Raw genomic sequence first — 12,611 nt, 5'->3', positions numbered from 1 at the left:
CTGCGGGACTGCTCTCCAGGTGGCTGTGCCCACGAACACTCCTCTCCCGCCACCACGAGCACCCAGCTCCGCACGCTGTAAGCCAGATCACACTGACGGATGGAAACTAGTCTCACTGCTGTTTTCATCTGCGTGTCCCTGATCTCCGGTGAGGCTGAATGACATTTCATGTTTTGTGACCATGTATACAGCCCCTTCTGTGAACTGCCTTCTGTCCACTTTCCTATTGGGTTATTTTTTGCTTATTTATTTTAATTTTTTTCCCCCAGGGGGAAGGTAATTAGGTTTGTCTCATTTATTTATTTATATTAACGGAGGTACTGGGGATTGGGCATGCTAAGCACACAATGCCACTGAGCTATACCATTCCCACTGCTTATTTATTTTAAAGCACCTTTATGCTCATCTGTTACAAGTCTTTGGACTTCCTCTTTGGTCTTTTCATTGTATAGAAGTTAAATTGTGATCTAGCCTACTTCTCCTTTAAAATGTTCAGGCCTCTCAAAGCTCAAATTCATAAACAAAAATTTTACTTCACATTATACAGGTAACTTAAGTTTTCACTTTCACATTCAGCCACCAGCTATACTGACTGCTTTGTCAGTTATGTGAGCCAGAACCCCAAAGGACTGTCCAGAGAAACAGCCAAGTGACCTGAAGCCGTTTTGGGGGGCAGCTCGTCCTTTTCTCACCAGTTGGAAATGTCACTTTTATTGTGTCAAATTACTGCATGCATATGGGTCAGCTTCGCTGATCTGTTTTGCCAATTACTTCACCCAAACTGCACTTTCCTTTGCCCACTGCCTGTCCCTCTCTGGCAGGAAGTTCTGTACGGTGCACTGCAGAAAACAATGCCCTGCCTCCTGTTCTCATTCTTATTCTGCTAAACTTTTTACTAATGGTTCTTATTTTTTAAATTGTAAACTTTTATTTTTGACAAGACAGATCAACTGTCAATCAGTGTGATCGATACCGCTTTTTACTTAGTTTTTAAAAATTATGAGGACCTTGTCTTGGGCTGATTTAAGGATGAGGACCTCTCAGCTATCTCACTGGGTCTGTCCCACTGTTTTTCCCTTTTCACAGCTTCTGGAGCAAATCTGGTATGTTCTGTTAACTAGCACTACTGCTCCAGGAAGGCATCCCATCTCCCTGCCGTTGGTACCTCCCAGAATCTTCAGGAAGAGGTGGGCCTATCTGCATGAGAAAATCCTTTGAAAAAAGCCACAGGAAGAGAGCCAGTGCACAGGAAGTCTACGAACTAAAAGCCAAAGGAGCAGAGGTTTAAATCAATATTCCACCCACAGGGGACTTAGAAAACATCTTCCCAGGACACAGTCATCACCAGTCTAGGGCAACAACCAAACCAGCCAACATTCCTGGATCTGACTCACCTGCGGGACTCCGAGTCTCTGGACTTCCTAGGCTCTTTGACTTTATCAAAGGACACAACAGACCGCTTTTCTCTGCTGGCCGATTTGCGATCCTGGCTCTTGGAAACCTGGTCCACCAAGGAACATGGAGAAGGTAAGATAGAAAGGACAGCAGGAAGAATCAGGTGTGTCCAAGTCTAAGCATCCAGTGAGATCAAAAATGAAGGTGAACGTTTAATGAAATCATCAGGTAACAAAATGTTCTCCCATAAGAAACTTCACGTTTGCTTATCGTAATTCAAAGTCACCAACCGTCATTACCGTTTATTACTAAAATATGACCCATTGAGTACTTTCAACAGAGTCAAAATGGAAATGAGTATTTTCCCCAAAAAGTTTTCAGGAGATCAAGAAAATATTTTAAACTTTGTCTTTTGCATCCAAAACACATTTTTTAATATTGTCCTTTACCTTTGAATTAAACATGCAGTGATGCCCAACTGAGGCCACTCCTGGTATGTTTGAGAATTCCACATTTGTGCAAACTGCGTTATTATTATTATTATTTTTTGAGATCTACCCATCTTGGACCTTGAACCCACTTTCATTTTACCATTTTATAAGCAATTTTTTAAATAAAATAAGGAAAAAAATACTGTAACACAGTAAAATATTTGTACAAACACATGCAGACTGAAATGAAAACCCCAGAGAGGAAACATCAGCTTGCAACTGGTCCACAACATTCAAGAGCTTAAATGGTCTGTCATCTGACAATCTAGCATTCAGGGTGCCCTAGCTGACAATTAACTGGTAAGGGCGGTTCACTGTGCCCAGACCATGCAAACGATGCCGAACACCTGCTTTCCTTCCGGGAGTCAGGAAATTTGGTACTTGCCTGGAGCGGGTGGGTGCTCATGTGATCAGCCCCGAGTACAAAAACCTTGGGGAGCTAAGGCTCTAGTGGGCCTGCCAGGGGAGAAGCAGCACCCGCGTGCTGCTGCATTTTCATTGTGGTGGGAGCCATCATGGGAAGGCGAGAATGCAAGGGAGCCTGCAGAACTCCCTCCGGACTCTGCCTGTGTCTTTCCCTGCGTGACTCGGCTGTGTATGCTCACTGCATTACTGAGGCCAATCTTAGCCCATATGCTGGGTCCAGTGGTCCCCCGAGTTGATTTCAGAATGTGGGCAGTCTTGGGGACTTGGACTTTTATTTACCAAAGTTGTAAGGCTGTCAAAAGTTAAACATAACAACATCAACAGCTGCACATGACCCCAATGGCAGGTAGAGTGAAAGGGTAAGAACCTAAGCCTGGTACTTTGTGGATTCTGGGTTCTGTGGAGCATCTGCAAGGAGACAGTGAATGGACTGTGCATGGACTGTGCAAGGTGGACACTGGACTTAGAGGCAGGCTGGGCCACGTGTGGGTTTAGAAATGCACGGGGGGAAGAGCTGCTGAAACCTTCAGGGCAGGCAATGGTAACGGACTGCTACGCCCTGATTCTCCTGGCCAATCACTTCCGTAACTAAATTTTAAAATTAGTTAAAAAAAATTAAAAAGCAACAATTCTCAGCAGAACAAAGCATGAAGGAAAGTTTTTAAACTTCCTCAATTTTGTTTTTGCTTTTTTTAAAAGTTCAGAGCCTACATTTTGAAAAAGTTGACAATTTTTCTCAAATTAAGCTCAGGAACTCCCTAAGATACACACAGAAATATAAAGAAAATGTCAAAGGAAATAAATGCTAAATACCCTACATGGAAAAGGAACACTCACTCTCTCTTTGGATCCTGATGTTTTGACACTGATAACAGGTACACCTTTAGATTTATCCATCACCACGGTCCGCTCAGTTCCTCGACTTCCTGTGGGAAAAAAGGAACAAGGTAAGAAGAGACACCTCCAAATGAGCAAAAATACTCAACTCCATGGAAAAGAAACACAGTTTGCATTGCCAACTAACCACAGCAGTCAGGACAGACCACAAGGTGAAACCTCCCACACTCTTTGGGCAGCTACCTGATTTTGTGGTTCGAGATCGCTCAGAGGGGCCAGGCTTCTGATCATCCTGATCTTTACTCTTTTCTCCACTCCCGTCTTCACCCTTTTTAGCATCATCTTTTCTGTCGGCTTTGTCTTCCCTCTTCAGGTTTGCAGACCTAGAAAATAACACCCCCGGACATGGAAGTGTGTTAGACGGGCAATTCAGGGAAGCCAACCAGCCACCGCTTGACTCCTGCAACAAGCATCGAGTGGTGAGGCGGAGGCCTCGGAGGCCTCGACAGGAGGGAGAACAGGCGCCCTGGAAGAGGGACTGGAGTAAGGAGATCGTCTCCCATGAGTGGTGGTGAAACATTCCTCCAGCAAATGTGAAAAAGTGAAGGGGGCAAGGGCCTCACAACTTTGCCCATCCGTGGAAGACATAAGGGAGATGAGATGAAAAGGAGGGCTATCTTGGCCACAATCCCACCAGGAAGAACAATACCTGTCAGCGTTGCTAGACTTCTCTTTTTTCCCCTCCCCTTCTCTTTTGTCAGAAGTTTTCTTCCCAGCAGGTTCATTTTTTGCCTGAAAAAGAAAATCAGGTGGAAGCATCACCTTATTTCCTAAGACAGTCACACCCTGAGAAGAAAATGGCCCCTTACTTTTTCCACTGAGATCATCTTCCCATGGAGCTCTGTTTTGTGCAGGTGGTTAATGCATTTTGTGGCCTCTTCTGCTGTAGACATGGTAACAAAGCCATAGCAGCGAGCTCCCGGACTCCGGGCATTTGTCACAACCTTGGCGCCCACCACCTTGAAGGAAAGCACACAAACAAAGCTTGGACACAAAGCTCCCCCCCAGACCCGACAGTGCAGTCACGCTGCTTCCCTCTGACCCACCCCATGTCCTATGCCCTCCCGGCCCGACCCCCCGGGGACGAGGGCCCATGGGGGAGATGCTGAGAGTGGGTGCCTGACAAGCGGCAGGTGAAGACTGGGGTGGATAAGGAATGTGCCTGGCTGCTCCTACTCCGTCCTGGCGGTTCCTCTAGGGGACCAGGAGGACAGTGTAGAGGACTAGGGAGGAAAGTGAAGCGGAAGGCAGAGTCCTGCCAGCATTCCTTTAACTGTCTGAAACTTATGAAGACATGATTCTGAACATGTGATCACCCATGTGGGCAGTAAAGCAGGAAGACACATATATGGGCAGGGATCGACATAAGGACAGGTTTATGAAGTGCGCTCTGGAACAGAGAGCCCATCCTACTATTAACTATATTAAAATTCAAGGAGATGTTTCAGGCACCACAGATACACCTTCAGATGCTACTTAATTCTCCCAACAAGCGCAGCAAGCTGAAGTTAGGGATGCCCTCTTATGCCAGAAGGCACCACAGCTCACAAGTCCCATAGGAGCCACTGGCTGAAGCTTGCGTTCATCCTCATTATGCCATAAGCGAGTCTTATACCCAGGAGAAGCTTTCACAGTGGTCTGGTCCCCTATGCAAGCCACATGAAGCCTGCAATGCATCCCAGACACTGTAGGCTCCGGGCTGACAACTCCCTGCTGAGAGCACCCATCTACTCTAAGGGCCACAGCAGAATCAAGAAAAGGGTCCCATCTTGCATTACTTGTGTTACCGCGGCCCAGGGAGTCATGCGTTATTTCAAGAAACATGTCACATTTAGTTTTCCTTGTTAGTTCCTGAACATCAACAACCAAGGTCAATAATGTTGGTTGGGTTCATTGCTGAGCCCTCACTATGAACGAGAGCCTGTGCTAAACCCTCACTTGGCAAAAGCGGACTCTGAGACAAGGAGCCACGGGTGCAGCAGTTTATCTGGGAGGTGAGCCCAGGAAGCACGGGGAGCAAGGAGGAAGGTGAGAAAAGAGGAGGGAGGAAAGCCACCACAGGCGCCCTAGGACACAGGGAACTGCAGCAGGCGTCTGTCCACCATGACCACCCTTCACGGGCTGAGGAGGGAGGAAGACAGGCAGGTATGAGAGAGAAGAGGTAGCCCCAGCTGGAGGTGAAGGCAGGTGAGGAGACCACCATGCGGCAGGGCACCAGCAGCGCGGCCACAGCTATACACACCACTGCAAGGAAGCAGCAACTTTGAGGGCCGCCAGGTGTAGCGACGAGGCTCCCATGGGTAAGGCAACATTCCTGGCCAACAACCGTGAGTGGCAGAGCCGGTGCCTGTAGTTGCCCACACGGGTCTGGCTCCAGGCCTTTTCTGTAACCCTTAGCCACAGCTTCACTCGTGTTCTGTAGTCACCACTGTCTCATGAAAACACTGATAGCACCTCCCACCCTGCCCTTTGCTTCAGTCCCCTAAGTCCTTCCTGGGCTCAAGGCCTGAAGCTACAGAAATGGATTCAGGAAGCAATCAAATCAGAGTGGTAGCACAGGGGCCGGGTAAGAACTGCAAAGTGGATATGGGCTCTGGGAGCTCCCAGAGGCCTCTCACCTCTCCCTGTAGCGGGCAGAGCCCCCACAGGCCATGAGCAAATGCATGTTCAAAGAAGGCATGGTGTCACTCAAAGTCTTCACAGAGTGCACGTAAAGGCTACAGTACTGCATGGGCTTAGAAGCATCCAGAAGACCCCTGGTCTTACCTTCCCGTACTTGCTGAAAAGATTCTTCAAATCGGTAGCTCTGGTGGTAGAAGAAAGTCCACTAACCCAGAAGTTTCTACCACAACTGCTACGACCTATTTCAAAAGAAAGCTCTGGTCAAAACCATGACACTTACAAGATGCTGAGTCTTAAGGCTTAAAGTCATTTGAAACCAGACCTTCCCTACTTGTCCCAGAGGCCAGCAGGACCGAGACCTAGCTGGGGTGTGGGGGTCCGGCCAGCTGTCTTCACACGACTTCTGGAGCGGCATGCTAGGCTGACAAGACTGCCAACAACGCCACTTAACAACGGTGAGTCCAGGGCTGTTAGGCCCAGGGGAGAGTCTGCGAGTTACTAAAATGGCATCACCCAACCCAGGGAGGTGACGCTGGAACACAAGACAACTGCTGTCACTCTAGAACCACTTCAGGTGCTTCTGTTTCTTGCAAAATACAACAGTGTACAATCTACCCCCAGGTTTTGTTCTTTGTAGAACACTGATTAAGGGGGAATCTGGACCAGCAAAACTACTTCTCAATCAGTGATTTAATAAAGGGCTGTGGTGTTGATAAATCTGAAATACCAAACCCAAGATATCTGAAATTCAAAGCATTTTTTTTCCATCTGCAAGTATCACTGGCTAAGGAATTTGGTAAGAGGGTCAGTCAGGAAGAATGAGCTCAAAGTGCTTCGGCAAAATCAACTGCCCGCATCAAATCAACGCGTCAACTCTGCCCTGCAATCCAGAACCTGCAGTGAGGGGCAGGAGTGGAGAACGGCTTCAAGACAAGCTCACAGGCCAGAAACGCGGTGGTGATGAACTAGAACCAAACACCCTGCTGCTGCTGAGACCAAACACGCTCCCGGGGATGGTGCCGCCACGCTGACCTACCCTTTTCCTCTTTGGAAAGCCTCTTTGTATCCGAGTCATCTTCGACAGAACTAGAGACAAAAGATAGTGTCACTCCAGAAGGAAGAAGCAGAGAGGAAACAAACTCAAAATCATAAAATACGTGCTGAGGTTGCATACCTACCCGAAATTTAGTTCTGAAAAAATGACACCCCGACAAACGTGTATTGGAAATCTGACCTAACCATAAGATTTCAGACCCACAGGAGTTAATTAATTCTGCTGGGCTAAAGATAATTAGGAAGAATTAAAGAAAACAACCATAATAGGTTGAGAAAAGAACAAAGATTATGTAATCAGTTTAAAATAAACAAAGAGAAATAAAACATTCTTTAGAAGTAAACTACAATTGCATCAGTCTGGCTGGCCAATTGCAGAACAAACAGCTTATGTGTGTCATTAAACGACCAATGAAAAGGAGATAGCGTCTGGTCTAAAACTGAGAAAAAACAAACCTCATTTTCTGATCAGCGCCCTCACTGGCTGAGGACTCTTTAGGAGCCGGAGGGACTTCATTACAAGCTTCAAAAGCAAACTTCTTCACGTCTTCTTTGCTATCCCTGGGCTCTGGGCTTGAGGCTTCCGGGGGCGCTTCCGCGGCCTCCTCGCCACAGGCTTCCGTGCGCTCTGGGGCTTTACTACTCTGCTCAACTGGCTTCTCTAGCCCTACAGGCTCACAGTCCGTCCTCGCGCCATCGCCTGTCTGCTCCACGGGCTCCCTTTTCACTACCGCTAACAGGGTGTCTGCCTTGCTCGACTGAGCTTGTGCTGTTGACTCGCTGGCCAAATCTAAATCACCCTCCTCCGGATGGGCGCTGCCAAAAAGGTCCTCTTCCTCCGCAAGCTTTCTGTCTGGCCCCACGCTACTTGTATCCTGTGCAAATGGCTGCTCCAGCTCGGAACCTTCTTCTTTTACTGGCTCAGATTTACAAGTTTCCCCCAAAATGTCGAGTATTTTCTCATTTTCTACGGATTTAACAGGAATAGAATGGCACAAGGTTTAATTACCAGGGAAATAAAGCAATCACAAATGCGGAACTGGCACGGCTGCCACACTAACACGAAGAGAACTGCTAGCTACACAGAGATTGGAAAACCCGCGGGTACACAAAGTTACACTGGTTACACTACCTGCTCTCCAACCGACTGCTAGAGTAAGCCTCTACGCTACATGGAAGAGAAAAGCATCCCAGAGATTTAACCCCCAAAACCTTCTGGCTGATTCTTGACAGTCTTCATTCTGTCGTCGGTTATATATGACTCTTCCAAATTTAGCTTCCAAAGTCCAAGTTGCTTAACTCAATGTATCACCATTCACTGAACAGCTCAATTTCCAAATTTCTTTGAATTTCTTTTAACAGAACAGTCCAACATGAAAACCAGAATCTCTTCCATCGGTGCTCTGAGATATTTGCAGTCCAGAAAGTGAATAGTATTTGTTTGGAATTCTCATGAAGAAACTCTTTCCTCTTCTGGAATCCAGTTATGTCTCAATGTTTTAAAACGTATCTCCCTACCACTGCCTGCACTGCCTGAATTAAAAACCACAAAGTTAAGATACTGCCCAATATCACAAGATCTGTTTTGTGGGGTACAGAGGGATTAGCTCTTGAGAGACGTGCAAAACTCTCTCTACGTAAGTTTAAGTGCCACAGACATTTAACAAGGCATGAGATAGTTTCATCTCACCAGTACATTCTGCATAATGAGAAGTTAGCCACTTTCACAGATCTGGTGATATGGCTGGGTTTCCAATCTCTATGATCCTGGTATGTTCTGGATCGTAAACCTTTAGAACAATGTATACTACAGTAAGGTAACTTTTTAAAATTAAAGAATTCAAATTAGAAAAGGTGGAAAACTAGAATGGTTCCAAACCCCCGCTGGTAAGTCTTTCATTTAACAGTACCTGGCTCCAGGGATGGCTCTTCAATTTCCTGCAACGAAAAACATAAATAAGATTGTGCCAGATGGATGAAACTCAGAATTTATTTATACCCAAAACTAATAACGAAGAAGGGACTTTTAAAAACACAGACTAGGGGGGTGGAAATAGCTCAGGGGTAGAGCACATACTTAGCATGCACAAGGTCCTGGGTTCAATCCCCAGTCCCTCTATTAAAAACACAGACCAAGAACCTCACAAATGAAACAGATGGAGGACCTGCTTGTTCAGGGGAAGAGCCCACACGGCTGTCATTCCACCTCATTCACCGCAGCCCAATCCCACATCCCAGGCTGCTCTCAAGGGGCCTGGTGTGCGTGTTTGCTATTGTTTGCTTTGCTTTTTTTTTCCTAGGGCCTGGCAACATTACCACTTTTAATGCTTGTCTGTCCTCTAAACTGAACTCTTAAATGCAAGGAGAGTAATGTTTTCATCTTTCTACTTTTAGAGTCTGTTAGAATGCCTGACACATATCAGATAATCATTTTCCCACTTAATTAATTAATGTTGCATCAGTTTCTGAAAATTCAAAAGACCAAGGGAAAGAAAGCACAGGCAGCTTGACCCCTGTTCTTATTTTGCAGGGTGGAACCACCCCTGCCCACCTGGTCAACTGGGCCCTCTCCCAGATTACACATGCCTCCTCCCTTATCTCTTCCAACCAGCAACCCACCAGGCTAGCTCTCATTCCTAAATATCCCTCAAACCTTCCCCAGGAAGCTCTGTCAATTTACAGCATTGCTATTCCTCACCTGTAGTAGTGTTCGGTTTCACTATCCCATTCCATTCCCACATCCCTCCCCAAAAGACCCACCTGCATCTCATCCCTGCCGCTGGCCAAGTCCTACACCTCCCTCAGCATTTAACTCAGGGGCCAGCTCCTCATAGAAAGGCTTCTCCTAATGGCTTCACAGGCTGCCCCACTAAAGGAAGGGACTTTCTCTTAATATGTGGTCCCTGGCCCCTATGTTCCCTCTGTACAAGGTGCATTATTCTGGAATTCCAGCCAACATGGATAAGCACTGACTAGGTTCCAGGCACAAATTTAAGCACCTTACAAATACATATATTAAGCAATCATCACACAGCCCTAGCAAATTGCTATTAGTATTCCCCTTCTCACAGATTAGGAAAACAAGCACAGAGTGGTTGATAAGCTTGCTGAAGGACACACAGCAGAGCCAAGAGTTGAGCAAAGGCTGTGGGAGTCTGCATAAGTCTAGGCATCTTCTCAACACTCCGTTTATGTAGGAAGGATGGGTCCTGTGAGGATGAAGACAGTCCTTTCTTCTCACTCATCTCAGCGATGTATCCACACCTGACACATCACAGGTGCTCAGCATATACCCGTTAAATGGATGTGAATGGTTTGCATCTTCCACTGGGAACTGACCAGCCATTCTGGGAAGCCCTTGGAAAATGTGCACTTTCCTCAGTTTCATTTACTTGTAATTTTTTTTTCATTTCATGCTACGAATTAAAGATTCTACTCTGAAGAAAATGATCACTTTAGGTGGAACACTTCGCTCCTTAACTTTCCCTAGAGAGAAATGCATATGTTCCTACTTGTCTGGCCAGGGGTGGTTGCTGGTTGGTTGGTTATATATAGCGTCCATTTTAACCTAAGAGTCTTTGACCTAGAAAGACACTCAAGTAAATGACAAGACCCACTCCTCCTTTCCTTTATGAGTCAGGAACGGGCTGTGTCACTTTGCAGCTAGAGAGAGACATCAGCCCTAAAGGTGAACCAGGTTTTACCAAATTTTCTTGAGATTAGCACCCTCCTTGAGGGTGGGGTTCTGGCTCTCCAATAACAAACCTTGCCCCTGCCTGGCAGAAGCAAATGAAGTTCTTGTCTGAAAGGTGATTTCTAATTAAGCAGCATAGATGGCATTATTAAACAAACAAACAAAAACATAAGGACTGGCATAAGCTGACTCTATTCCATTTCCTCACAAAAGTTTCTATTGAAAATTAGCTACTCAGGTTTATTCCAACAGTTCACATCTACATAGGCTGGGAGAAAGAGGGAGAGGAAGCCCAGCATTACAGTCACGCAGACCATACCTGAGGTTAGTCCACATCTCATTCGTTCTCATCCAAGACTTAATTTTTTTTTAAAACAGATGGTAGTCAAACAGCCAAGACAATATAGTCACCAAAAGAAATCTGTGCACTTTCTGAGAAAAATTTCCCAAAGGCAGAACCAGAACCCCTGAGACTCCACCTTCCCCAACTGTGATGTCTGTGTGCCAGCCACCCCCACCCCTGAATCCTCATCTGGGCCCCTTTCATCTCTCCGCTTGCCACCTCATGTCTCACCTAACAGTCATTCTGCAGAGGATGCTATCCAGAGCAGATCCGACAGGCCACACCTTTCTCCCAGCCATCAAATTAACAAGAACTCCCCAAATACGCCCTCCTCTCAGCTGCAAGGAAGCCACAGTGCTTGGAAGGGAAGCCAAGACAGTGAGTCCCTTTCACATTGTATTTGGGGAAGTAAAAAGCAAAACTCCCTCTAAAGATGCTGATAAAGGAAACAAACCTTGCCACCACTTTTAGCTGGGAACTGCCACACAACGCCTGAAATGGCTTCCAGAAACTGTAGTCTAGCCTCTGATTCAAAAATTATTGAGACGTATGACAATTTACCTGTAATATAGTGAAGTCAGATGATGAAGTATCTAAATTGTTTATAGTTTCTTTGTCCTCCACCTGTAAAATCAATGAAGAACAGAATTTATTACATCAATGTCACAAAACAGTACATCTATAAAATGAAAAATTATAGCCATGAAAAGTCATTTATGATGAAATTCTAAATACAGCGTGGGAATCAAAACAGTATTATAGCGTGATTCTATCTTAACTGAAAGAAATGTTGTACGTAAACATATACCTGCAGACAGACCAGGAAACCCACTAAAATGCTATCAGTGTGGATTCCAAGATGCAAGCCAAACAAAGAGAAACAAAAGTCTAATTTAAGCAAAGAGATTACAATTGGGTAGCACACAGACTCCCCAAGGGGACTGGAACACCAGGTGTGGGGGCTGCTCCATCAGGAACATTTACAATCCCGTTGCAGAATGGATTCTCAGATTTCCGTGGCCACCACAGCTTCCCCAAGCCTGGATGCTACTGACTCTGTGCGGCTACTGCCCAGAGTGGAATGGCGTCTCTGAGAACCCTGCCTCCTTGTATCGTCAACTTCCAAAATGAGTGTGGGGACAGGAGCACAGGACTGGCAAAGCCCAGGTGACCCATCATTGATTGCCCCACCTGCAGGGGAAGAATAACTGGTATGTTGAGCTTCTATTCTAAGAGGTGGGCTCTGCCCAGTAAGGTGAGGGATTTCTCACAGAAAGGGGGATCATAAAATCATTGTTCTGTGATCCAACATGACAGACTGCTATAAAGCCCTGAATGATGATTTTTTTGGGGGGAGATATTCTTAAAATATTTTATAACGAGAATATATTGCTACTACTTTTACTTGACTGGGACACCACCTGGCACCATGCCTTCCTTCCCTGATGCAACCATCTTGAGACAGTCTACGCATGTTCACAAGAGCATGGGCACATGCTCGTGTCAAAAATCATCTCCCTTCCATCTACATAATTAGTAGCACATTATTCTGTACCCTGCCTTATTTTTGCTTCTGCCTTGGAGGTTATTTTAGTCCATGTAGACATGCTTAGTTCACTGAGATGGCTATATAGGAATAGTAAATATATTACTGAAAGTCGTAAGAAATATACCAACAGTAGCAAGAACC

At 45.9% G+C, this 12,611-nt stretch overlaps 1 protein-coding gene across 2 annotated transcripts in view; it reads right to left on the bottom strand.

Annotated features, from left to right (window-relative positions):
- The window catches only part of SAFB (scaffold attachment factor B), a 32,788-nt gene that overhangs the window by 6,080 nt on the left and 14,097 nt on the right, over positions 1–12,611 (bottom strand). For both annotated transcript variants that reach the window (XM_031437022.2, XM_064479783.1), the window contains exons 5-14: positions 11,483–11,545; positions 8,795–8,822; positions 7,341–7,851; positions 6,868–6,917; positions 5,976–6,070; positions 4,019–4,168; positions 3,859–3,941; positions 3,393–3,532; positions 3,150–3,238; positions 1,395–1,501 (exon numbers count right to left, since the gene is read on the bottom strand). In XM_031437022.2, coding sequence (XP_031292882.2) covers positions 1,395–1,501; positions 3,150–3,238; positions 3,393–3,532; positions 3,859–3,941; positions 4,019–4,168; positions 5,976–6,070; positions 6,868–6,917; positions 7,341–7,851; positions 8,795–8,822; positions 11,483–11,545 — 1,316 coding nt within the window. The remainder of the gene's footprint in view (positions 1–1,394; positions 1,502–3,149; positions 3,239–3,392; positions 3,533–3,858; positions 3,942–4,018; positions 4,169–5,975; positions 6,071–6,867; positions 6,918–7,340; positions 7,852–8,794; positions 8,823–11,482; positions 11,546–12,611) is intronic.

The sequence above is a fragment of the Camelus dromedarius genome, chromosome 27, assembly GCF_036321535.1.
Source record: "Camelus dromedarius isolate mCamDro1 chromosome 27, mCamDro1.pat, whole genome shotgun sequence".
Taxonomy (NCBI): Eukaryota; Metazoa; Chordata; class Mammalia; order Artiodactyla; family Camelidae; genus Camelus; species Camelus dromedarius.
The sequence above is the reverse complement of the archived record's forward strand: the minus strand, read 5'-3'. Positions and strand labels throughout refer to the sequence as shown.